The 25,817-nt window shown below is 40.5% G+C and overlaps 1 protein-coding gene across 1 annotated transcript in view; it reads left to right on the top strand.

The window, feature by feature from the left end:
• Positions 1 to 25,817, top strand: part of MTUS2 (microtubule associated scaffold protein 2) — a 285,836-nt gene that overhangs the window by 217,925 nt on the left and 42,094 nt on the right. The window contains exons 8-10 of the mRNA XM_079298328.1: positions 4,232 to 4,393; positions 12,648 to 12,746; positions 17,790 to 17,998. Coding sequence (XP_079154454.1) covers positions 4,232 to 4,393; positions 12,648 to 12,746; positions 17,790 to 17,998 — 470 coding nt within the window. The remainder of the gene's footprint in view (positions 1 to 4,231; positions 4,394 to 12,647; positions 12,747 to 17,789; positions 17,999 to 25,817) is intronic.

Here is a 25,817-nt window from a genome sequence, read left to right as displayed (position 1 = left end):
GACAGGGAGCTTCAGGAGCAGCTGCACTCAGGCTGTGACACTCCCCTGCAGTTTGTTTGTCAGCAAGACACAGACACACAGGCATTGTCAAACAAGATACTTTTCTAGAGAGGATGCAAATTCTCCAACGGAAGGAGACTTTATTGCCCTTGATTGCAGACAGGGAAATCTGTAGCTGTGGGGCTCCAGAGCACAGCCCTTCCTATCATTGTCTCCTCCCAGATCAAGACCTGCCACGCAACATGGCCTAATTTATTTCTCATCAAATGCAGAATTCTCCCCATTCATGTTCTGCTAGTTTTATAGTTAGTTTTATATATGATATTTTTATCCTTTATAATAAATATTTGTAAATCACTTTTTAAGAAGAGGAACACCTACAAGAGACACAAACTCATAGTGATACATAGAAGAGACTCTTCCTTTTTTGAGGGTGAGGAGCCCCTGAAATGAGCTGCAGCCAGATGGTAAAAGGAGTGGTGGCACATACTGAGAGTTGTTCAAAGACATCTAGGGGCCAGTGGGATTCTGATCATGGTTTTTTCCCAACCCACAGCCTACAGTATATTCCCAGCTCTAATTTCTCGTGTCTACTGGCAAACAAGTGTAGAGGAAGAGTGGCTGCAGCTGGGACTTTCCAAAGTAGTTACTTCAATTCTTCAAAGGAATATTCTTCTTTTCCATATCTCTTTTTATTTTCAGAAGCAGAAGAGTAGGATTCCTTGGGGCTCACAGTGAGGAGATGATAAAAGTGAGGCTGAAGGCCTTTAGCCCCAGCAGTTTGTTAATAGCCTGTTAAACACTCTACTGCCAAGTCAGCAGTGCTGCTCCTCACAGAGCACAGAAGCTGCAAAAATGCAGGGCCTTTTATGTAGCAGCCCCCAAACGATTCACCAGGTGCTTCAAAGGCAAGCAGAGCCTCCGCTGGCTTAGACAGAATGCCAGAGCAGAGGAGTGGGAGGGAAGAGGTTCCATACAACAAAGGATGTGGTCACCTGGGAGCTGCTCACCCACCGCACATCTGGTGTTTCTGTACAGGTTTCACTGAAAAGGAAGGGGTGGTATCATGGAAGGGCAGATGCCACTGATTCACCTGCTGCAGATAATAGTGGGAGGCATTATTTCATGAGGGACTAACAGATGGACCATCTGATGAATAACCTTTCTGATTTTCCTATAAGTTGATTCCTTGAAGTAAATAAAAACCTTCATTTTCCTCCTAGGTCATGAGAAATATGAATTCTCCTAGGTCTTTAATTTAATTTCTTCTGTGAATGCTGACTGAACTCTGGAATCCAGCACCATGTGTAGCCTCACCTACCTCTGCTGCCCTAGTAATACCCATGAAAGAGGCAAATATTTGCTTTTTGGGGCACATTATACGCATACATGTTGTATCCCACCATCTCTTTCCAATCTCCATCTATGAGTGAAGAGCAAAGTGAGAGATAATGTCTCTGAAGTTAAACACTGACCTAATCCCAGCAAATCCTGGGTGTGTTGGTATTGCTGTTGTGGTGAGTTGACTTTGGCTGCTGCCAGGCACCCACCCTGCTGCTGCCTCACTCTCTCACCTCCTGTACAGGACAGCAAAGAAAATAAGGAGAATAAGACCACAGGTAGAGATAAAGACATTGAGACCACTTACCAAGTGCTGTCACAGGCAAAAAAACTGACTTGGAAAAAATTATTTAATATAATAACAATTAAAATAGAGCTGAAAGGTGTGAAACAAAGGCAAAACAAAAAAAAAACTAAAATAGCTTTCCCCCCATTGCTTTTTTCCAGTCTCAACTTCACTTCTCCCTTCCCAGCTTTTCTTGTGTTCAGGCTTGGTTGTTCCTTAAATCTTATCCAAAGTACAAAGAATTCTGCAACACTTTTAGCTACCAGCTGAAAGTGAACAAAATGGAAGTAAACCTAGCTAACTACAAAATCTCTTAAAGCTAAACAGTCTAATAAAAAAGTAACACCTATATTATTTATATTTTTAACCCGATAACGAAACTCTTGTAACCTGCAGTGCAGTACTAACTGTCCCACCAAAAACTAGTACTTGAAATCATAAAAAAAAACCTAAAAACCCCCAACACCTAAAATCCTCCATCTTGTCCCATACCCATTACTATATTATAAAAACCTCAAATTTCAAACTCTTTACCATGTAACACACTTCTGTTTTAACTACACACCCGTAACTTTAACTCCATCACTCAAATTTAAAAACCTTCTCCAAAACCTCAAAACAAAACCAGTATTCTCCATAAAACCAATACCAAAAAAGGCAAAAAACTCAAAAATCCCAATTTTTTAAAATCCAGCACACAAGCTGCAGGGAAATACCTGCTTCCCCAGTCTTCTCCAGGCTCTGTAGGGAACACCTGCCCCCTCTCAGCCTCACACTTCCCTCACTCCTCACTGTAGGGCAGTGAATGAATGTCGAAATTGAGAATAAAGGCTTTCCATTAAAGAACACTTGAACTCTATTTCTCTGCAAATAATAATTGACTCTTCAAGGTTAGTGTTTCTGCAATGGAAACTTAAAAAAAATAGCTGAAGAAAGAAAAAAAAATTCTGTAAGTGGTGTTACCCAAACTGACTGGGTAAGCACAAATGTGAGACCTTCAGGAGTAGCTTCAGGAGGGTGGTGCAGACAGCCTGAGGTGGGCACACGTTCTGCAGCATCCCCCCTGCACCTGGCAGAAGAGATGCCCTTGTGCCAGATGCAGAGGAGACAGGGCTAGGCTGGGCCAGATTTTCTGCTGTTGTGACTTTGTGGAAGTCAGTGATGTTTTGACACAGTTAACTCAGCACATAAACTTAAATGCTTGTTACACAGGTGAAAAGTCCATGTTGTCTGGGTATTCAGCAATGACCTGATGTGCTGAGGGGTTGTTGTGTGCAGAGCTGTGTAAAGGTGACAAATGCTTCAGGTGCTTCTGTTCCTGTGTAGAGTACACTACACTGCTTTGAGTTTTTAATGTGGCTTGGGAAAGGTGAAATATGTTTTTTGAAGTCCATTTATATTGCAGATACACACTTTAAATTAAGACTTATATGCAAGCAGTCTCAAAGACACACAAAACTTAAAGCTGTTTACTCAGAGCCAAAAGCTATATTCTTTCTTTATCAGAAAGAGGATTTTCTTTTCCAACTGTTTTTTTTTTTTCTAGTAGATTTTTAGTAACAAATGCAAAATGAAATCTCTTCTTTACTTGCACACTTTCAAGATGCCTACATCTTAAAAACACTGGAGACTTGGACATGCCAATTAATAAGATAATGCTATCATTTTCCTGCAGGCAGTACCTAACCAATATTATATTGTATCTTTGTAAAACAATTGAAATAAAAATTATAGGTCTTTTCTGACGTCCTTTGTATTTCTTGCACTATCTCCACTCATTTTTTCAAACAAAATGTTCATTCTTCTGCAAATGTTCAAGTCCAGATCTGCTGCAATCTTTTGCTCCTCTTAGGCCTTGTAGACAGATAGGTAAAAACAACACCCCAACTTTGCCTTTCTCAAATGTTAAGAAAATATTGTTTTCCTTATGTCTACAAGGAATCTAGGATGTCATTATTCCCTAGACAGTAAATGCAGGAGGAAACCAAACCCATTAAAAGTTTTGAAAGAGGTCAATATAAGGTGGAAAACTTGGCAATCTAATATTTGTTATGAGAATATGACTGAAGTGGACGTGACAGTTAAGGCAGAATTTTTTCATTGTTTTTTTATCTTATTATTCAAGTGTCTGAGTGAGATCTGAAAGACTCTTTGTGGGAAATTTCCACGTGAGCAGGGGAATTTGAAACTGCACCACTAAGCCCTGCTATTCCCCTTTATTTCAAACACCAGCAGTTTCCAAGTGATGGGGTGAATGTGTGCTGTGGCTCCTCTAGCAGCTACAAAACCATAAACTCCTCCACCCATATATTTAGGAATTTCTTTATGAGCGTTGTGTCTTTGTAGAGGTAGACCAAGAGAAGGTCTTAATTTCCTGGTGGAATCAGACTGTTGCAGCTGCCAAGATTTAGCATTTAAGGAAGTTGTTGGGAACTCTATTTCTTCCTGAGGGTTTACACTGGAGAACTCTGTGTAGCTTAGCCCAAGGTGCAGTGAGAACGTGTCACTGTAGATTGTAATTGCTGATAGAAGTTGGGTCTGTATGCCACAGTTCACATACATTTTTTATGGACTTATAATTAGTGCAGCTCCTGTCTCCTGCAGGTTCCAGCTTTGGAAATGAAGAGCAGAGCACCCCGAGGGCATCTGCACCTTCTAAGGACGTTCCCAAGGGGAGCAGCAAAAGCACAACACAGGCATCGAGCAGCACAGCCACCCCACGCAGGAGCTTACTGCCAGCACCAAAACCTGCCACAGCACCCGCTGGTAAGTGCTCCAACACTTCAAACACCACCCGTGTTATGCCAAGAAATGCAGGAACCTTGCTGTGATGTTCTTTTACTCTTGCTTTTCATTAATTTTCATGCCATCCTTACACCCGTTGCTGGTGTGCTGATTTGGACTCCATTTACTCTTTTAAACACAGTCAACAACACAGCTATAATCTCATTTTGTGAGTTATGTGTGGAATTGAAGGCATTTGCTGTCCCTAACTACACAAGCCAGAGATTTAGTGTATATATTGTTGGTTCTCAACAAGCAGCTTTTTGAAAACATTTTTAAAAATATTGCTTTGCTTTAGAGATCAAAGCATTCCATTGAGCAGATAATTCATTGCTAGGTATCTTTGCAGTGATGAGAATATTGGCTTCTAGGTTTAAGTAATCTTTGTTTTTTTCATTCAGAGAGGCAGGAGGAGGCAAGCAAACAAAGCAAAATACCCCCAGTCTTGTTTCCAAATTGTTTCCTTGCCTAAACTCTCCTTCTGCTCAATATGTCTCAAATTACCAGTTCCATCAAAGTCAGATTAGATCTAACTGTTTAAATTCCAAACCAAATAATTTTTCATCTCTATATAAGTTCCATTGGGTGTGATAACACATTGCAAATGGAACTGGGAAGGAAAAATCAGTGCAAAATATAAGACAAAGACTTTATGAATTGCTAGTTCTTGTCACTTGGTTTCCAGACAGATTAACCTGGTGTAGTGGTTTGACCTTGGCTGGACACCAGGTACTCACCAGACCAAATGGACAGGAAGAGATAAATACAATAAAAGGCTCATGAATCAAGATAAGGATGAAGGGACAATTAGGCAATTACCATGTCATAAACTTGTCTGCTTTATTCTGGAAGGAAACTAAACACGGAAATACGGTTACCTGCCCATGCTGTGCAAACAGTCAGACACAGTTCCTGAACAGGGGCAACTGACAAGTTTGGGAAGTTGTTATTATACAAAACAGACAGAAGCAAAGGAAACTATGTTAGTCCAATGTTCTAGTTTAATTTTTTATGAGCCAAGTTAGCAGCATGTATATGTGGCCAATTCATGATTTTTTTAAATCTTTTTTATTTTTATTAAAACAGTGTCCCGGCTCCTCAAAATGCTAAGTAGCTGATAGGAGAAAAAATAGAAATAACTCAAAGAAATTATGAAGAACAAGGGGTTTTTTTGGCAGTTCTAATCTTGCCTCTCTTGCAGTGGTATATGAACAATGGGTGTAGATCCCAGTGTGATAGAGACACCTACAGAAGGTAAACTTTTCTATTTGGTGATCCTTTGGACAGTGATATCTATAGGCTTGAAGTTGCATATGTATTTAGCATCTGAACATCTCCTGTGCAACACATTGCAGTTACTAAACTGAAGTGTTTAGAGCACTCCACAGTTACAGCTGAGGAGTACAGGCACTACTGTGTATTGCATACAGCATATTTTATGAAAGGAAAGTATTTCACAAAGAGGATGGCAGTAATTTAAATATAAATAATGTTTCTGAAAGAAATATCACTCTCTTAAAGAGTGCAAACATTTGTGTTTCAGAGACATGCATAATTTTACCTATGTATGAATAGTAAATTAATTCACAAATGGAAATATAATAGTAAATTAATTCACAAATTAAAATATCTGCCTATATTAATGAATCAAAAATAGCTATCAAAAACTACATGAAAGTTTTCATGTGTTAGATGTTTCTTGAGAAGACCACATGAACTGTAAATTTTCACTTAAAAAAATAAAGACACAACTGCTCAAGAGAGATTATATTCCTGACATTTCACTTAAAGTGCTTGTGAAACAAATTGGACTGCAGGGAATAAAAAATATTTAATTAATGAAAATGGACTCTCTTAGCTTCTGCTGTGCAGCAGATGATGCTCTGCTTCAGATGATCAAAAAAGAATTCTGGCATGGGACAATAGCAGTGAAAGCTCATTGTCATGCAAGTTGTTTTTCAGGCATGAACTGATGGCCTTTTTGACTGGTCTGTGAAAAATGTGCACTTAATTAGGTTTCACTTATTGCACACCACTTTTTATATTTACATGTCTGTCAATTTATAGGAAAGAGAAAAGAAAGCACACACTTGACTAGAAAAAGAGAGGCCTTCTTGTTCCACTTAAATATATTAGCTACTTTGGAAAGTACAGTGATAACCTAATTAAAAGTTAACATTTTTATATTACTGTATATTTTGTTTAATGACAGGTGAAAGCCGCTCTCCATCAGGAACTTTGCAACTATAATAAGCTTTGAAATTCATACAAACTTCCTCTTTCCACAGATGTTGATTAGTATATATAGTACTTGAAGCATACGCATATGAATTTTCTGCTTTAAATTTCCCTTAAAGTGGGGGAATATCTGCAGAAGGCAGTGTTCAGAGACTCAGTTCTGTCCACCAGGCTGGATCTGCCACCCAACTGTCTTTGAAATCAGAGAGCTGTGGGATTTTATATTTCCTATGCCCTGTTATGGATTTTGAGGGGTGTGTGCTATGGGATTCCTATTTCTACTTGGTTGTTATTTAATGACTGTTGTCATCCATAAGAAATATCCTAATTGGAGTGCAATGACAGTGGCAATAAGGTATTAATTTGAGCAGCTTGCTCCTACTTGGCCCCCTAAATTAAAGACAATCAAAAAAGCATTTTTCACAAAATTCACCCGGTCAATTCTTGTGCTTCTGCAAGTACCAGTAAATCATATATAACAGGACAGGCTGTCAAATGCAATCAGTCAAGATGAAAAATAGGAGACCAGTGTTATCTCAGCTCTCACCAGCAATCTTAAAGTGTAAAATGTGCTTTTTTGATCAGATTCTGCAAAATCCAGGCAGCACAACGTCAGCAGGAGGGAGAAGGATGAGCTCAGGTCACCTGAGGGGGGAAAAGTGAGCAGCAGCTCTTGCAGGGATGAAGGAAGAAGAGTCTGCTGCTGAACTTTGCTCCCCCTTGCAAACACCCCTTCACAGCTGAATAGGACTGTGCAGTGGGTTACATTCATATTGCTCCTGTACTGAACACAGGGTTATTCAGCACTACCCTACAGGAGAAAGTGGGAGGGAGTTCATCTGCAAGTTTTCCTACCCTTCTTCTGGGAACCACCCTAAAACATGATATAGCACAACTGTGGGAGGAAGAGATAATAAAATGCCACAGGATCCATGCAAAATGGCAGAAAGAGATGCAGCTGTTTTAACTCTTTAACTAATGCTGGATGTTCTGAATTACCCTGAGATTTTCCATTTAGTCAAAAGAATGAATTATTTTATCAGGTTTTATTTTTCCCTTTATTTTCTTAGACATCAGCTAGAGAGACTTTTATTTTTTAATACAAGAACAAAACAACCATTTTTGGACAAGACTATGAAATAGTAATTGTCCTTTTTTTCTTATCAGACATGAAAACAATTTGAAACAAATACAAAGGGAAAAGCACAAGCATTAGCAGTTTCTACTTCAAGAAATACATAGTCTTTCTTCCACATCTACTTATTTATTCAGTCTTTCAGTGTCTCAGATCACAGGAAGTAGAGAGTCTCTGGAGAGAATTAGACTGCTCTCATTCTACAGAATCCATCATATTTCCAGCTTTGCTCATTTTGTCTCAAACAATGCATGCAGGGATGTGTCATTACTCACCAAGGACAAGACTAGTCATAGGTATCAGGGGGAAAGGCAGAAGAAAGCTCAAAGGGGCTCCCTGTGTCTGTGAGTGACTGAAGATATTTCCTTGGTTGTTCTTTGGATTTTTTTTTTTTAACTTGCAGACTGTATTAGTTAACTTATAAAATACTCCTGAGAACAGCTGGAATCCATCTGAATGCAGCCAGTCCCATTGAATTGTTAATGATGTCTACATCACGTTAGGATTTGTTTTGGAATAAATACTCAATGCACAATTTGTTAGCATGCTTTCAGTGAGAAGTATGAAAGTAAATTGCAGCCTATCCCAGTACACTGGCTTTTGAAGACTCAAAAAAGAACAGGCAAACACAAGTGCTGATTCTGCAGTGTTTGAGAAGATGTCTTGGATAAGGTGCTCTTGTTCTGGTTCCTAGGCTGGCATTCAGCACTGCTGGGGGAATGGAGAAGTGGCTTTGTTTGTCTGCTGTTTTTCTAAGTGATTTCTGGAATATTTTGCCTTGTATTTCTAATTATTTTGCATTTGCTCCTTCTGTTTTATTTGGAGCAGGCTCTGTATGTTAATTAGAATTAGGTATATTAAATTATTACTAGTATGTTAATTAGGTAAAGGTATGTTAAATACCTTTACAAAACTGTGTGTTTAGAGGCCTTTTTCAAAAGAAAATGTTGCAAGCACACCATTAGAAATGACAAAAAAATATTTATGCTCATTGTTCTCTTAGGGCCTGAAATATTTATCTCTTTTACATGAGTATAGCTTTTAAAAGAGGAGAAATGTTGAGAGATTTCTAACCTTAAACAGAATGTAGATTCACATAAAAATCAGTACTTTGTGGCTTTGATTAGTGGCTACCAGAAACAAAACTTCTCATTGCATGAGCTCTGTCATTGGTAGGAGCTGGCAGAGCCTTGGAAACTGTTCCACGAAGCCTGGAAGTTAATAGTTGTTCCTGAGATGCCAGGAGCTTTTTGCTGGGAAGCTCAGTGCTAAGAGCCCTGGTTATGCAGCCAGCAGGAATAAGGCTGTACAGGTACTTAACACACAGCTAATTGGAATTCCTTATTTCCAATGACATTAAGAATTTGAAGTAAATTGTGTTCCAGATCAGATTTAATATGCATTATAAAAGAAAAATTTAGAAGAAAATTTTAAAAGTGTGCAAATTCAAGAAATATACACTTATGGTGTTTAGTTTCCTTTTGTAATTTCGTGTATTTTTTTTTTATTTTATGATTGCATACAAAACACCTTTTCACATCTGAAAATAAATATGGCAGAATACGATTTGAGGTTCTACATGTGGTCAGACCTGTAATAACAACTGGAAAATGTTTGTCTTGTTTCCTGAGTTACCCTGGAGCATCAGATTTTTTTGTGCATTTTTGCCTTTGAATTACTTTTAGTACACTTAAAGCTAGAAAAGATCAAGCTTTATAACCTCCTGCTGTGCCACACCCTGTGCTACTGCACATTATGTTAATTGCTACACCAATGGTCTCCCTCAGATTTTTTTAAACCTGAAATTCTATATTTCTGTGAAATGACAAATTCTGAGCCCAAACACTTGTAATCCAAAGATTTATTTTCCCTGCAGAAAATCAACATGTTTTGTGAATGTTTCTCTTCAAACCAACTAACAGTTGTTTCAAAAGACAAGAACAAGCCCCATTTTTAGAAAAGCATTCAGCTCAAGCTCTTACATGAGGTCTGATGCCAGGGATGGCTCTTCCCCTAAAATTTCCCTGTGGGTGATGAGTTTAGCAAAATGATGAGAGTTTATTCCTGCAGACTGTCCTTCCTTCTGCCTGCTGGGGTTTCTAAATCCCTCTCCTCTAAGGAGGGCCACGGAGAGGCCACCAGGGCTGTTCTACATATGAAGGAGAAGTTGAGTAATCGAGTAAAAAACTCACTCCATGTGTCCTGTCCCTGTCCCCTTCCCAGCAAGGCTGTGCTGGCACTGGCTCTTCCCTTCCAGCACAACCCCTCCTCCCTTGCCCAGACCTTAGGAGCTCTCCTAGTCCTGTAAACTGAACAAGGGCACTCATCTTCCTTATTATTAGCCCAGCTTATGTTATTAGCCCAACCTCCTTGACCAGATATCTGTTTGCACCTTCTTTCTGCTGGTCTTCCACTTTTTGGAGCCAGTGTTCCCCATGTGGCTGCACCTGCTGAGCAGCACCCACGCTCAACTCCCACTGCTCTCCACAGACCCTGCCTTGCCCTCTGCAAAATTCTGGGCTTCTTTGCTCTGTTTTCTTTCAGCCAAGCTCCAACTGGGGAATTGATTCTCTCTTTGTGCTTAAGGTCAAGGAACTGCATGAATTCCCCAGGTGTTCCTCGTTGAAAATGTCTCAAAACCAAAAGTAGCTAATTATTTACATGCCTAAGGAAAGCATAAGGAAAACACACACTTTTCTCTACTGTTGCCTGTGTTTGGCATCTGGCATAGCAAAATTTATGGAGGAGCTCAGTATATGGTCCATTTGTGCATGATTTTTTTTTATTTTGAAAGCCACAGAAAAGCCAAAACCTTATTACTGTGAAAAAGCGATGCTTGAATCTGTAACTATAAAAACAATGTCTTATAAAACAAGCCCTGGTTTGTCTCACAGCTGCTATCTCAGGTTGATCCTTAGTAATGAAAAAGTACCATAAACTTATTTTATGTCCTACTCTGTAGTAAAGTGCAGTGTAATAGAGGTTAGGCATGGGCAATTTCTATCTTCAGTCACTTCAGTCACTGTGAAAAGTATTAATCACAAATGAGAAGCATAGCCTCTACATGTATTTATGAACAGCAGAGAAGATGTAGATGGACAAAAGTAAAAGTATGAGCAAGTGTTCAGTCTTTACAAGCCCTGACAGCTGATGGTGTGATTTGCCTATGAACAGTGGAAGAGAGTCAGAGGGTTTTAGAGCTTGTCCCATGCTTCCCTCCCACAAACAGTTGTACATGCAGGTGTATGTGCTCTTTCCAAAAGCACTCTGCAAGCAAATGCTGAGACAGTGCTAGAAATTATGCAGCTCAGCTTCTGGTGTGTGGCAAGTGCTGCGTCTGCAGCTCTCTGCATGCAAGTCGTGATGCAGACAGAAGTGGAAGGGTGGAAGATGCAGCAGAAATAAACCTATATACTGCATCTGTGACTAGGTGTGGCTTTGGAGGGAGCAGAAAATTAGTAAATCAGATAGTGTCCCTGAAGGTTATGATCCCCATACAAAATCATCATTTTTCTCCACTGTTGAAAGAGCCAGGTCACATTTGTATTAAGCAAAATGGAAGATAGTGTTAGCTTTTGGACTGCCAGTGTCATTAGGCACCACTGAGAAAATCTGAGTTTGTTTTCGTGCTTCAGATACTTCAGATTCTGTGGGACATTTTCTTATGTCTGTGAACATACTCATAAGGGAGGGGAAAGTTAACAAGGCAAACTTTGATTTCCTTCTATTTGCCTTAAATCTCAGTTTTTCCTGTGTATCCAGGGGCTGTGACACAGTCCTTCAGGCTAAAATGCAACCCCCAACAAACACTAATGGTTAAGAAAAGGAAAACAAACAGGAAAATACTTTATAGTCTCAGGGGATTGCTTTTTATTGTTATTTATCCTTCCTTCTGTGATGAATGTTTTCTGCTTGAAATCCATGTCTGTGACTGTCACACCGTGGTCAAACAAGCAGGGCAGGACCTCATGTAACAGCACACAGCGTGGTGCCCACAGCTATGTTGATGGGAGCTGTGGGTGGGCAGGAGGAGCTGAGCTTGGGTGGCCACTCTGGCTTTCAGAGAAGTTGTGTCTCCCTGGTGCAAGAGGCAGTCACTGACTGCTCTCTGACAGCTGGCAGAGAGCTCCAGTGCTGGCACAGATAACAGCAGACACTGAGCTGTGTCCCTCTCTGAAATATTCCAACCCTGTTTCATCCCACACTGGCACAGTGTCTTGTAGGTTTGTGCCCTGAATGTTCTTGCCCACCTCTGTCCCTGCCAGACTCTGCACAGAGACCCACTCCCCTGTGTCCAAGCAGCCACAGCACAGCCCTGACACCTGATTCTAGTTCTGGTTCCAGCCTCTCTCCTGAATACATGAGGCCATCTTGGGAATGCTGGTCTCCAGAAAAGAAGCTTCCTTGCCTGTGGGAAGGGAACAGGGCAGGGACTTGCATGTGATTTCAGCTTTGCACTGTCCTATTCCACTTCTCCTGCAGCCCAGAATGAGGCTGGACAGCAAGATAAAGACACAGAACACAGCACCTAGAACAGATAGGACGGCTTACCTGTGCAGCTACTTGTGCCTTAATGGCATCTGTCATAGTGCAGATGACTGGAAGGCCAAAGTAGTGTGTAAGGCCTTCTTCTGTCCTGCTTTAGTGCTCAGCCACATATTCACATGGTTGCAGACATGGCAGGTTGGCATCCAACCCAGAAGTGCTGTTTAGCTTCATTCTGTGCAGAGTCCAGGATATGCATTGGTGAAACACATTTTGCCACTTTGATGTATGTCTTAGTGACACAGTTCTGTACAGTTACAAACAGAATTATAAACCAGATGTCTTTCTACCTTTGATTGTTTTTTTTTCCTAAAACAGGTGTGAAGAAAGAAGTACAAAAAGATCAGGATTCTAGCAGACCAGCTGTCTCATCCCCTAAGAAATCAGCAGTAACAGCCACAAAACTCCATTCACCAGGTATTTATGAACCTGAATGCATTATTTCAGGAAAGATTTAAACTTGTTGACTTTGCATCTCTTGTTAACACACTCAAATCTGAGACCTACTGTTGTTAAGAAACGATTGATTGTGTCCAAGGCTCATTAAGCTGGCTACAACAGGCTTTATCATACCAATGCATGAGCTGAATAGACTTAACACTGTTATAACCATGCAATCATCTCTCTTTCTAAACAAAGAGTTGTTGCTATTACATGTTTAAAGGCACAGGAACACGTTTTTTATCATTACAAATTTCTTACAAAGAAAGAGGACAGATATATATAGCAAAATAAAAGACACCTCAGATGATTGCCTGGAGTGATGGTGTATTGCTCAGAATCTACTGTTATGCAGAGGCACTAAATTTCCTGGGCTATATCTGTGCATAACTGGGAAAGGGATTATCTACAGACAAACCTCCAAAGTGCTGTTGGGACATTGTCAATTTATACCTCAGCATTGGGCACAAACACAAGGTTTATCATTTCTGAAGAATACCTGTTTTAATTTACTAAAATGAAGAGAACTCATTTCTACTTATGACTACTGAGTGCACATTAAAAAATGGATAAGGTGCCTAAAGGCTTTTGTGAGGCTGGCCTTTGGTTGATCTAAATGCTTCTGAAATGAGTGTGCATGGTCTCAGTGATTTCATTGTGCTTGCAGTTTATCTTCTGTTGCCTCATTTTTCAAACTCTGCTTGAATACTTAAAATTTCATCACTACAGCTGTGTGATATTTAAGTTCTAACTTTGGGGGAACCTTCTTGTTGCTTTATTTGGTTGCAAAATATAAAGCATGTAGATAGAACAGCTCTCCAGCTCCTATAATTTGCACCAAGAGTTTCTCGTTATTATTAAGCTCAATCTCTATTCTTCTTTTTCTCAGCCAACAAAATCAAGAAAATGGAAGGTTAAATTTAATCTCCCCAAGCGTCAACAGGACACAAAATTCCCCTTCTTACAAAGACACTAGAATTTAAGATGAACCTAACACTGTCCTCTGAGTCATATAATTTACAGGCTATTTTGCACCTGGTGAGATCACAGAGAGATCCAAAGAATTTGTTACAGAGAGTGCCAGACCAGAAGCTCACCAGTGTTTATAACAGAGGGAGTCCAGTGGAAGCATCAGCACTGATTGTGGCTGTAGCAGCATGTTACAGCACAGCTGATTTGCTTCCACTAGCATTACAAAGCAAAATGGAACACTGGAATATTTGCACAGTGTGTTTGTATTGTCTCAAGGAGGTCTGCATTTCCACGGGTGGCTTAATAATTTTCAAGGCCTAAAGTTTTGGCATATCCAATTCATGAGGCCTCAAAGGTTTCTTCATTCTCCTGAGAGGTTGAGTATGTGACCTCCATCCATCAGACTGATGTAGAATTTGTTCAGCTTGCTTGTCTGCAACTAAGCCAACGTAAATTTGTTTATCACTCTAAGGATCAAGTAGAAAAATAAACCTCATCTTAATCTATTGTTTTTAGAGTAGCCTTTGGTATTCTTTAAAATAACTGCAGCAATAAAAGACCAATAATGACAATTTTTTCACCTACTTAACAATTTCAAAAAATACTCAAAGCAGCCTTTGAAGAGGACACACAGTGTAGTTGATGATAAGGGGCAGTCACAGACTTTCCTCCATCAGAATCACAAAATCCTGCATGGTTTACACTTTTTGATGGGGGAGAATGTGTCTCACAGGTAATTCCACCGTGAATCAGGTTTCAAAATTTCTGAGTGCTGTTTCTGGGTTGTATTTGCTTCTGTTACTGGTCCTCTCACATTCAGTTCCTTCTAATCAGTGCCGGGTTTTGGCTGTCATGCACAAATTTTCAGAGCTTTCAATCTGAAGGCTTGCAAGGGAGTTTTGAGATGTAGAGTCTTGCAGGGATCTCAGTTTTATCCTGCAATACTGTTCCTGAGATCTGTGTATAGGAACAGATGTCCATAGATGCAAGTGCCCTCCTTCCACTCCATTTTAGAATGGTGCCAACTGCTTCTGGCATCTGTCACTCTACAGAATGTTTGACATCAATTGTCTCTAAGTAATTTTCTCACTTTCCTTACCAAAATGTTGGAAATTGGACAGTTAAAAGGCAAATAAATTGCATTCCCCATCTAAATCCTCATGGACAATGTTAATTATGAGTATATACTTGTTATGTCTCCTTAGTTCAAACACTCACACAGATAAAAAAAGACTGTGGAGTTTTGAAGCAGATCAAAGGGGTTCAGTGATTTCAGCATACACTGGGTCTGCCCCTCTGGTCCCACCATCAGCAAAAAGGACATTGAGGATCAGGGCCAGCATCATTAATATATACCCTGTTTTGTGCAGAGTAACAGAAGAGAGACATCAATGGCAGAATAAGCTTAGTAAGCTGCCTTTCAGACCCAAATGAACCGAGAAATTCAGATTTATCCCTGAGGAGAATGGCACTGTTTAATTTACAAGGACAGCTTATAATACTGACAAGGACAACACAGAGATGTGCACTTCAAATCTTCCAGTGAACAAGAAGGATAGAAAAATATAAGACTAAGTAACCTGATTGGTTTCTGTTTTAATTAAAACTGAACTGATTTCAAGGGCTTTCCCCAACACTTCTCCCTAAGCCTTCTGTTGAAACATCACTATCTTGCTTAAACAACCCAAGATTTTTATACTGAAAAGAAAGATATTTATAATATTTATATCAATTTCTTATTTTGTGGTATTACCTACTGTACAGTTAAGAGCCCCTTGACATGAATAGAAGAGTCTGTATTTTCTTATTACTGCACAAAAAGGTTGGCAGGCTTTAAGTGACATAAAAATGGATAGGAGGGCAATAGCTATGTTGTTTCAGCTCTTAATGACAAAAAATCATTATGCTATATTATTTAGGTCTTCCACCAACATGGCATTAGATTTGACACTGCAGAACATGGTATTCTTTGTCACAAATTCAAGTCATGGACACAGAGAGTTTCAAAGGTTTTTTTGCACTTGAGGCTCTTTGTAGTTGCACCATGAGATGCTTGGAGATGTGAGGAAGCATCTCTGCTGGAGCTGCCTCCCTGTAAGCTTAGCCTGCAGCCAGGATGTAGCTGAGCAAGAGAGGATATGCTCCCAACAGCTCCTCACAAGCTGGGAATCTGAAAAAGTAGGAACGTGCTCCTAGGGTATTGCTCTGGGAAGTCATACTGTTCCCTGCCTGATCTAGTAAAACTGCCCTTAGGATCTATTTGCACACCCACACCGCAGCCTTAAAGATCTAAAAGATCTAAAGCACATCTGAAAAAATTACCTCTGGAATTTGTAATGCTCTACTTTACAAATTGGCTCAGATTCATACTATCAGAGTCTCTGTGGCATGATTCTTTGGCTTTTTAGGAAAGGGATAGGTAGTATTCATGGCAGAAGACTGTCTCCTGTTACACTGATTTCTGGAGACTGGTTGTAGACATGGTTTCTGTAATGTTTTTTCAGGGACTGTATACTACAAGACTATAAAACAACAAACTGTGCTCTTTTTTTTTTTCATATTCTTGCACACACAACCTTTTCTACTAACACAGAAATGTTCCAGACCCACGTCCACCTTCTCTGGTAACACATGGGACAAAGGTGTCTGACTCATATTTTCTCCCTCATTCTTACTGACTTTGGCTTGACAAATAATGGGAGGATCTGTGGAAGACTGGAGGTTCCTGGCCAGTATTCAGGAATGAGCTAAAGAACATCAACTGAGGGGTAGCAAAAAAGACTGAGGATAACAAAAAGAAAAATTACTACGCTGTGCAAAGGTGATGCCCAGCTGGCCATAAATGTTTGCAGAGGGTAGTTCTCGGAAAGCAAAGACAGAACAGATTTTCCAAGCACTGGCTTGAGTTACCAGAGCACTGCCCCTTCTTGCTTTATCCTCATAACTGGGTATAGCCACAGAAATGGATAGGTGACTCAAGCAGGACGTGGACTTCGGAAAAAAGCCTCACTGCCCTGAAGTGGGCATGAGTAAGCTTTATCATGAGTAAGCTTTAGTTCTGTTGCCATTGGTATGAATAAGACCATGTATTTGGGCTGATACCCTAAACACAAGCTTCATTAGTGCTTTCACATCTTTGTACAGCATCAGGCTTGCTTCAAGCCAGCTTGGAGCACATCAGAGGAGGCAGAGTCTGTCTGGGCCCATTTCTGGAGGCACGTAGTGATTCTGGTGTGGTCAGTGATGCTGAGGGAGCAGAGCCAGTGATATAACTCTTGTGCATTGTGTGGCACTTGGTGACATTTGAGTACACATCTGCTAAGTGCTGCAGTTTTAGACACATTGGAAAGGTGAGAGCAAGGGGAACTGTCAAGGTAGACTGCAGTATTGTAGATAAAAGGTAATAGTGATATCCCAGTATCAAGCAATCCATGCTATGTTTGCATTCAGGGAAGGACAACTCCAGCCCCACATTGTTCTGTGCAGAGCCAAAATGAAATCTGGAAAGGCAAACTGGCATCTTTGTCGAGTCACCAAGCTGGGGGTTCAGGTGAACAAAGAAACCATGTGTAGAGTAAAAATGTTATCTAGCTGTTTTGCACATCACCAAAAAGATAAAGTGAATCCTGATGTGAAAGTGCCCCTTTCTCACACTGCTGTTCAAGACAGTCCAGCATCACAGAGGCAGACCTCTGTTCCTGTAGATGTCTAGCAGAAGTGAGGTGATTCCTTCCTCCAACAACCTCAGTTCTCAGTGATACACTCTTAGAACAGCTCTCCTCAGCTTACAGAAGACTTTCAGCCTCAGAGCCTGAGGTGAGATGTCAGAAAGCTTTGAGCTTTGGCCCCTAAAGAAATATATTTCACTGTGCACTTTTTTTTTCCTTTTTTTTTTTTAATATTTAAAGTTCTTTGTGGGTGCTATGGACCTTTAGACCTCTATTTCTTTTGCTGGGATGAGTCCCAAAGGCCATAGAAACACATAAGGGTTATGTCTGTACATGTAAACAAAGTGATCTGAATAGTTTTTTCTTCTCTCCTTTGTAGGACATGCCAAGCAAAGGCCAGCCACCCCAAAGAATGGATTGTCCCCCAAGCCAGGAGAGGGGCGAGAGGCTGAAAAGCAGTTCATTCAGAAACTGAAGGAGAAGTGTGACGAGCAATCCCGGCAATTAATCAATATCCAAGAGGAGCTTAAAAGGGCCAGCTGTGGCTTTGATGTCTTTGCTATAACAACGCAGTACTTTTTCAGGCAGGTAAGTGCAATGGCTGCTTCTTATCATTGAAAAGATTTTTTGCCTTTACACCTGTCACTTGCCCATATTTATTCCACAGTCACTGAAAAGTTATTCTCGGGACCAAAGCATGTAATTTCTTTACAGTGATTATTATGAGAAGGGAATTTAAACTTCATAGAATTATAGAAATGAAAACTGCAATGACAAAGGAAATCTGGCAGCTCTGTTAAGTCACCAAGCTTGGGGACTGGGTGACCAAAGAAATTGTGTGTAAAGTGTAGATGTCATCCAATCTGATAAGGTGAATAATTTGATGCCATATATTTGGGAAAAAAGGGTACAGGAACTTGGAAAAGGAAGAATTTTGAATTAAGCATTTGTCACAAGCAGAGGTTTTAGGAGTAAAGGAGATGCAGAAATTTAGAAGACCCAGTCTCTGACTGCTAAAGCTGGAATGGAAAGTCTGACTGAAATATTGTGAGCAACTAACGCTGTTAGGTGAAGGAAACTATTTTATTTGCCTCAATAATTATCTACTCTTCCTGCTCACCCCAAGTCAGGCAAGGTGTCCCTGTAACAGAGCTGCCAATTCCTGAAGATGTTAGGATAACATCATCTCAGCACATAGAAGATTACACACAGCAGGTGTAGAGAACATGAAAATGTTGCTCGTAATTAGAGAACATTACCTATTCACTCAAGTCAAAATGAATAAATTTTAAGACAACTAAAGTAACCATGAATGACTTGAAGGTACTGCTTGTTTCAAAAGTTGTTTCATGACCTAGGAAATGTAGCTGGGCTCTGAGGTCCAGGCTGGTTCACACCATGCCCATGTATTTTATAACATCCCAGGTTAAGCTGGTGTCCTGGCTACTCTGTAAAACAAGCTTGAGCAAAATTGGGTTGGCTGGCTTTAAGTTAGGGCAACATGGGAAAAAAAAATAAACCAACTTTTCACATTATAAAATCCCCAGCAGTAGGACCCAAGATTCAGATAATACCCTTGATTGCCAGTTTGTCTACTTTTGGAAGAAACAAGAATAAATTTTCTGTGTTAAACAAGAGAAAGAAAAGCAAGGAAACAAAACCTAAATTCAGTCAGTCTTAAAAATTCTGAAATACTTTATTTAGTTTTGGGGGTTTTTATATTAGTGGGAAAGGTTACCTTTGAATAAATAACCACAGTTCACACTGTTCCCTAAATAGGAGCTGTGCTTGCCGGGGAAGATTCACTGGACTGAAAAAACAGGGAGGTTTTTAAATGTCCTAAATATTTTAAATACCTTCCCAGGAGATCTTCCCCCTCTATTTTTCTTTAGACTTGACATTTCTGTATTTCAGGACTTGTTGGGTATTTCTAAACACATTTGGGTATGTTTAGGTTTGTTTCTTTTTTGCTTGATTTTTTTTGGTTTTTGTTTTTTTTTTTTTTTTTTTTTTTTTTTTGTTTTTTTTTTTTTTTTTTTTTTTTTTTTTTTTTGTTTTTTTTTTTTTTTTTTTTTTTTTTCGCTGGCTGTTGAGTATCCTTGTTTAAATCAGAGGGAAATAAAAAAGGGCAGAGCACTGTCAGCTCAGCTTTGTCTGTGCATTGTCCACTGGGGAGAGATTTTTCATCACATGCCTCACTCACAATTTGCTGAAGGAACTCTGGAATCTTGGGCATATTCCTTCATCTCCTCTGGATATGTTTTAAATGAGAACAGCTGCTGCAACTGAGCTTTGAGATGACTGTCCTGGTGTTGATGCATGTTGGTTCTGTCCTGAAAATGGCTCCTAAATTGAACAACTTAGGTGTCTTTATTTAATAGCATCCTGTCAGCTGGGGATTACAGTAATGCTCCTCTGAGTGCCTGGAGGTGAAAAATAACACACCTGTAGAATTTCAGCACCTTCAGGTCTGGGCAGGATTAGATGTAGATTTGTTTCAGTTCCATGAAACAGATGTGGTACCTCCTTTAGGCGTATGGTTGCTTTAGGCTCCATATTTTAGTGCATGCAGTCATGTGAGCACTTCATGAAGACTATTTAAAGCTCCAAAGACCTGAATTTCTGCTTGAGTTACTTGCCTGTCTCATTTGAGACTTCCAGGGAGCACTAAGGCTGCTGCACTCTTAAATTCACTGCTGAAATTGAGAGCCCACATGCAGTGGGACAATCTGGGACTACTCAAGCAGTTGTGTAACTGGGCATTCATTTGTCTTGCAACATAGACACAGGCTTATGAGTTTTTGAGAGTCATTTGAAAACACAATCTGTAGGCATTTTCTGAGGTGGCATTATTGTCTGAAAGCCTGAGCAAAATTGAGTTGGCTGGCTTTAAGTTAGGGCAGCATGGGAAAAAAAAATAAACCAACTTTTCACATTATAAAAATAATAACAGTTGGGTGTTTCTGTTTCTGAGAACCCTGCAGGCAAATTGGTTGAAGTCTGAGTGGAACTGCAGTTTGGCAAAGAAAAACATTCATTCAAGAGAAAGGTGCAGCCTTATTCCAGAGAAGTTTGGGGTTGATTTGTCCACTCCTGTTTAGCAGAGGGCCCAATCCTATTTTGGTACTAAGGGGCCCCTTTTGGGCTGATAGTCATTTCTTGGGCTGATAGTCATTTGTGTCTCTCTGTTCTTACATCACAACAAAATAATGTTCAAAACATAGAATTTTCTCAGATTTGGACCTAAATTCTATTGTAAAATGTGATCCTAGGCAATGAGAATAGACTGAGTCTGAATACCAGCCCAAGGACCACTGTTTTGCATGTAAACAGGAGTTCTGCCCATGTCTGTGGCTCTCTTATCTTGGTCACACTGTTTCTGTTCTCTTTCCAAAGCTGGGGAAAGTACCAATGCAAGTGGTCCAACAGGCATGTTTAGCTGTATAGAAAAAGTGTTATATGTAATAAAGAGTGTTGGACCACACCAGCAGTTTCTCTGAGTGCTTTAAGATTATGTGACCATTTTCTTTTAATTATTTTGGATTTGTTCTGTGACTGTTTCAGTCCACTGCTGAATGGTATCCTGGAATAATCTCTCTTCCTCAGCTGCAAATGCTCTTAATTGGCAAGATTCTCTTAACTGGCAGATAGAAGTGCACAACATGTAGCAGAATTTAATACAGACCCATTAAATGCCACTTAAACCAATTTTCTATCCTTAGGAAAAGCCTTGGCAATCAAAGCAGGTGATAACTGAGGCAGTAGACATAAAAAATATTAAAGCAGTGGTTCTGACATAAGCATGGAAAGCAATGATTGCAGTGCCTTTGCAGAGCATAGCTTTTAGTTATTATTTAATTAGTAGATGTATTAGCTTAAGACTAATATATGCAAATGACTCTTTTTGACTTTTGGAACTGCTTTGAATTAATTCTGAAGAGGAGCAGATTAAGCTTGTCCTTAATGCTGTCAGATGTTCATCTTGCCAATGCAGCCCTTGTGCTGTGCTGGTATTCCAAAGTGAACAGCTGACTGATGGGAGCTGGAGTGATACCAGGAAGGCTTTTTAGAGCAAATGTCTTCAGAGCCCTGGCCAGGATCACTCCTGACCTGCTCTGGCTTGCTGACCCAGTGATAGTGGCAGTCCTGGCCCAGTTTCGGCCCTGTTCAGCAGAGTGGCCAGCAGTGATGTCTCTTGGAAGTGGTAACAGTGCCATCTAAAGGAGAGTAACCCACAGTGACCAAGCCAGGAGAGAAAATCTTTCCAGACATAAAACGGGAGGGGAAAACTCCACTTTCATGTCTCTAGTACACTCACAGAAGTGTTTGTGTTGAGGGTTGTTGTGGCCAAACTGCACCAAGGTGCTGGAAACTGGGCTAATAGCTCTCTGCAATCCAGCCTGCCCCAGCAGGCAGAAAGTGGAGTCCAAGTTCTGCCTCTGGAATTTCAGAGGAGGACTCCAGAGCTACAGCTCATGTGAGGAGAAATGATCCTTTCTGGGCTGCAGACCTCAAGGGTGGGAGCAGGTTGTCCTGGTTTGAAGGACAAGTGTCTGCCAATAAAGGCAGGAGCTTCTCTTTGAAATGGAGAATGCAAACCCCCTCCCTCCAAATTATTATCATTTTGAAATTAAGGGGCTCTCAGACAAAGATATGGGAATTAGGAATAACAGTTCTTTACTGGGAAAATTAAAATAGAAATACAGAATTACAAAGAACAAGCCCAAAATCCTGACAGAGTCAGAATACAACCTGACACGCTGTCACTCAGGGTGTTGGTAGCAGTCCCATTAAATGGGGGCTACAGTCCTCCTGCAGTGGCAGATGTGGTTCAGCTGAAGCAGTGCTCCTGTAGAAGGATGAAGTTTTCCTCTGAAGGTCCAGGGATGATGTGGAAAGGTCTGGTTTTCCTCTGGAATCCAGTGGAAAGAGGCTATCTTGTTGTTCAAAATCTCAGTTTTTGTCTAGGTAGGAAAGGCTTGGCTCCTCCCCCTGGCTGGAGCATCTCCCAATGGGATGATGTAATTTTATCAGTCACACAGTGGGACTGTATGGGCCAGCAGCAGATGATATCTTCCTGGAGGGAGGATGGGTTGTGGAGAAGATAAAGATGATTGCCCCAGCTGGTTTAAAACTGGCCAATTAGCAGATAGTATGTGCCACAGAGATAAGGAAATCACTGCCCGCCCAGCTTCAACAGATGGTGATAGAATACACATTTCTGTATACATATCCTGTATTACAACACAAGACACAGGTAAGGGAAAGGGTTTTGCTGGGGCAGTCTGTCCCATAGTCTGCTTGGGTCTGGAGGAGTTTCCACACTGCAGCATGGCCTCTGGTATGGTTTAATCGTGGGGGAAAACTCCTCAGGACAGGTCACAGCACAGAGTGCATCTGGACCATCTGGAAATGGAGAAACCATGGAGATGTCCTGAACAAGAGCTGGGACAGCCCTGCAGTACTTGATGACATCCCAGAACTTTGTGTATACCAGGACAGAGAAAGGCGTGTCACCAGTAACCAGAGGGTGTGTCTGCACATCTAATGGATATACAATACATGTATTCCAGAGAAGTAAAGACACATGGGAATATCCTGCAGAATCTAGGATGGGCAAGGGAAACCTTTTCCCTCATTCAAATAGCAGACAGGTGCGTGCTGGTGTGTCTTTTTGAGAGGAATGTTCCTGTCCTGTGAATGGACAATATACCTCCCATTGTCATGTAACATCTTTGGCCAGATGCTAATGACCACTGGTGCTAGAGGCAAAATTGGTCATTTATAAGTTGCTTGGCACTTCCCACCATTGCCTCCAAAACATTGCTTTGGGCTAACATTTCAAGGGATTATCTCAAGCTAAACTGAAAATGGTCATTTTCACAACTGTCCCGGAGAATAAATTCAAGAGAAATTTATCTATTGTTCATGCCTGGTGCTGGCAGAGTGGCAAGAAGCCAGCACTCATCAGAAAGATTGACCTTCTGGCTTTCAGGGGTAATGCTTTCCCAGCATTTGCAAAATATGTTTGAATTTGGCCCAAGAATAGTCCTTAGAAAAGTGCCACTCCTCCCTCCTCACTATTACAGTTAGGCTACATGTCCTGTATTGAGCAAGTTCATTCTTTTCATTGCTCCTGATGAAGAGAAGAGCATTCAGAGCAGCTCAATATTTTCATTCTGTATCCTGAAAAAATACACTTTGGTCTCATCAAACACTGACAGTTTAGGGTTATGAATCAAAAACATTTTATTGCAAGGAAAACAAAACACTTTGTTTACTTGGGAGTAAAAAAATAGAAAGAAGCTCTGCCATCATTTAGAGCTTTCTAAACTGCTTTTTAAGGAGAAATGAACAAGATCTGGTATGTGGGGCTATTAGTTATGGTAAAACAGAGCAGTAAGGATCCAGAGGTGTACTCCTTTACTAGCATGCAATGAAGGCTCTGAAGTGGACCTGCAGGACACTCACACATGGTCAGTCTACCCAAGAAATGGATTGGGGTTTGTGAAATTAAGGGCATCACCTACTTATTTGCTGTGTATGCTGAAAGTCAATCAGTGAGTAGATAAGGTTCTACAGGAATAAAAACCTTAAAGCAGCTGAGTATCTCTCCCCTCTTCATCCTTTGGGTACCTGGATCTTACACTGCCCCCAGACAGCATGGCCAGCTCTGCTTCAGGCCCTGCAAAACAGAAGGAAAAAGGTGTAGGGAACCTCTTGGCTTCTCCCTGTGTCCTCAGTGGCCTTCTTAGAGACACTGCTGTGACGAAATTGCAAATTTTAGTTTTGGAAAGTGGAAGAACATGCTTCCCTGGGAAGCATTGATTTGGTTATATGGCCTTGTTTTGAAAAAAAACAAACCAAAAAGCAGACAACCAAATTAGACTGTGTTTGTATCCTTGGCTGGAGAAGAATTTTGTTAGTTACACATAAATATTTTAAATTTTGAGATTAAAAATAAATGGCCCCAGGCATTTTAGTGCTTCTCTTGAAGAGGTTTTAAATGATCATTAAAAATTAAAGACCTCTTTATTAACAGGTTGTCCTTGAAGAGAAATGTATTTAGGATGTGTGCCAAGCATCAGAAAAGTGAATTTATTTTCTCCTTTGTTTGTTTTATCGATCTCTGTGTAAGCAAATAACTTGGACAGCCTTGATTTTATACTGCATTCCCAGGAAAAAAAACACCTAAGAGTGGGAAATGGCTCTTGTGATGCTGGCAGCCTCCAAGCTGGGTATGTGTCTGGGCTTGAGGGATTTGGCAACACATTGGAAGTGGTGTTGTTGGAAGTGGAAAATCAGTGATGAGTAATAGGGTCCAGTGCTCCAGTGGCCTCTCATCATGCAGAGGACAGGAAAAACCCAAATCACAGTGTTTTCTTGCTGTTCTTTAAGTTCAGCAAAGGAGTCAATGGAAATGTGTACCTCTTTTAAATTCCAAGCATTTTAAATTCCTTTCTACAGCAAAGAGGCAATATAGTCAAATCAATCGTTGTTTGTTTTTGGGTGTTTTGGGTTTTTTTTATTTTTTTCCTTTGATTGATTAATTGATTATTCCCCAGAGATATTCTACCAGGATTTCCAATATGAATGTAGCAGAACAAAGGTTCTACAATTCTGTGTAGATCAATAGGTGCAAAGTTCATATATGAAAGTATTAATCACACCAGAAACTGAAGAATTTTTCTGTTTCCATGTGATAACAGAAATATTTGACAAGTGAAAATGTATAGATACCTTTCAGGAAGTAAATAAGGAAACCATAACTCTCATTAGCAGTGGGATGGACAAGACCTGGCCTGTCCAGGTCAGAGGGATCCCATCCTCTCTTTGGGAGTCAAAAAGCAGAGTCTCCCTTCAAAAGCAAACTTTTCAGCACATCTCTTGTTTTACATGTCTATTTGTGTGCATAAAATATTTATGACAAGACCAAAAGTCACTCTTCAAAGTTGCTGTGAAGGGGGCGGCCGTGCCTCAACTCACAGATAATCTTCAGAAGTCATTTCACGATGAAATTTTTGAAGTATGAGGAAGGTTGGAATCATCCTAGAGAGAGGCCAAATGTTGAGTTTCCCCCCAGAAGAAGTAGTGACCACTGAGTGACTCGACACATATTTACATGCTGGTGGCTACTTTTCAGTAACCTGTCCCTCTGGCAGATCCAGATCCTTTTTTCCTGTGTGGCAAACCTCAAGCATCACCTAATCACTCATTCTGTGGCTGAAGCCTCACCTGGAGATGCCCATTGCAGCATCCCAGGAGCTCTCCTGCCCTCAGATACACACCCATGGCCTTCCCTACCTTTCCCTGCTTGGATTTTCACACCTCTGGCAGCAATGCTTTTGTTTGGCAATTTTACATCCCCCTCAGGTCAAAGTGGCATGGGTCCATTAATGTGGACATG

The sequence above is a fragment of the Erithacus rubecula genome (genome assembly GCF_903797595.1).
Source record: "Erithacus rubecula genome assembly, chromosome: 1".
In the NCBI taxonomy this organism is placed as follows: Eukaryota; Metazoa; Chordata; class Aves; order Passeriformes; family Muscicapidae; genus Erithacus; species Erithacus rubecula.
This window is presented reverse-complemented; position numbering and strand designations above follow the sequence as displayed.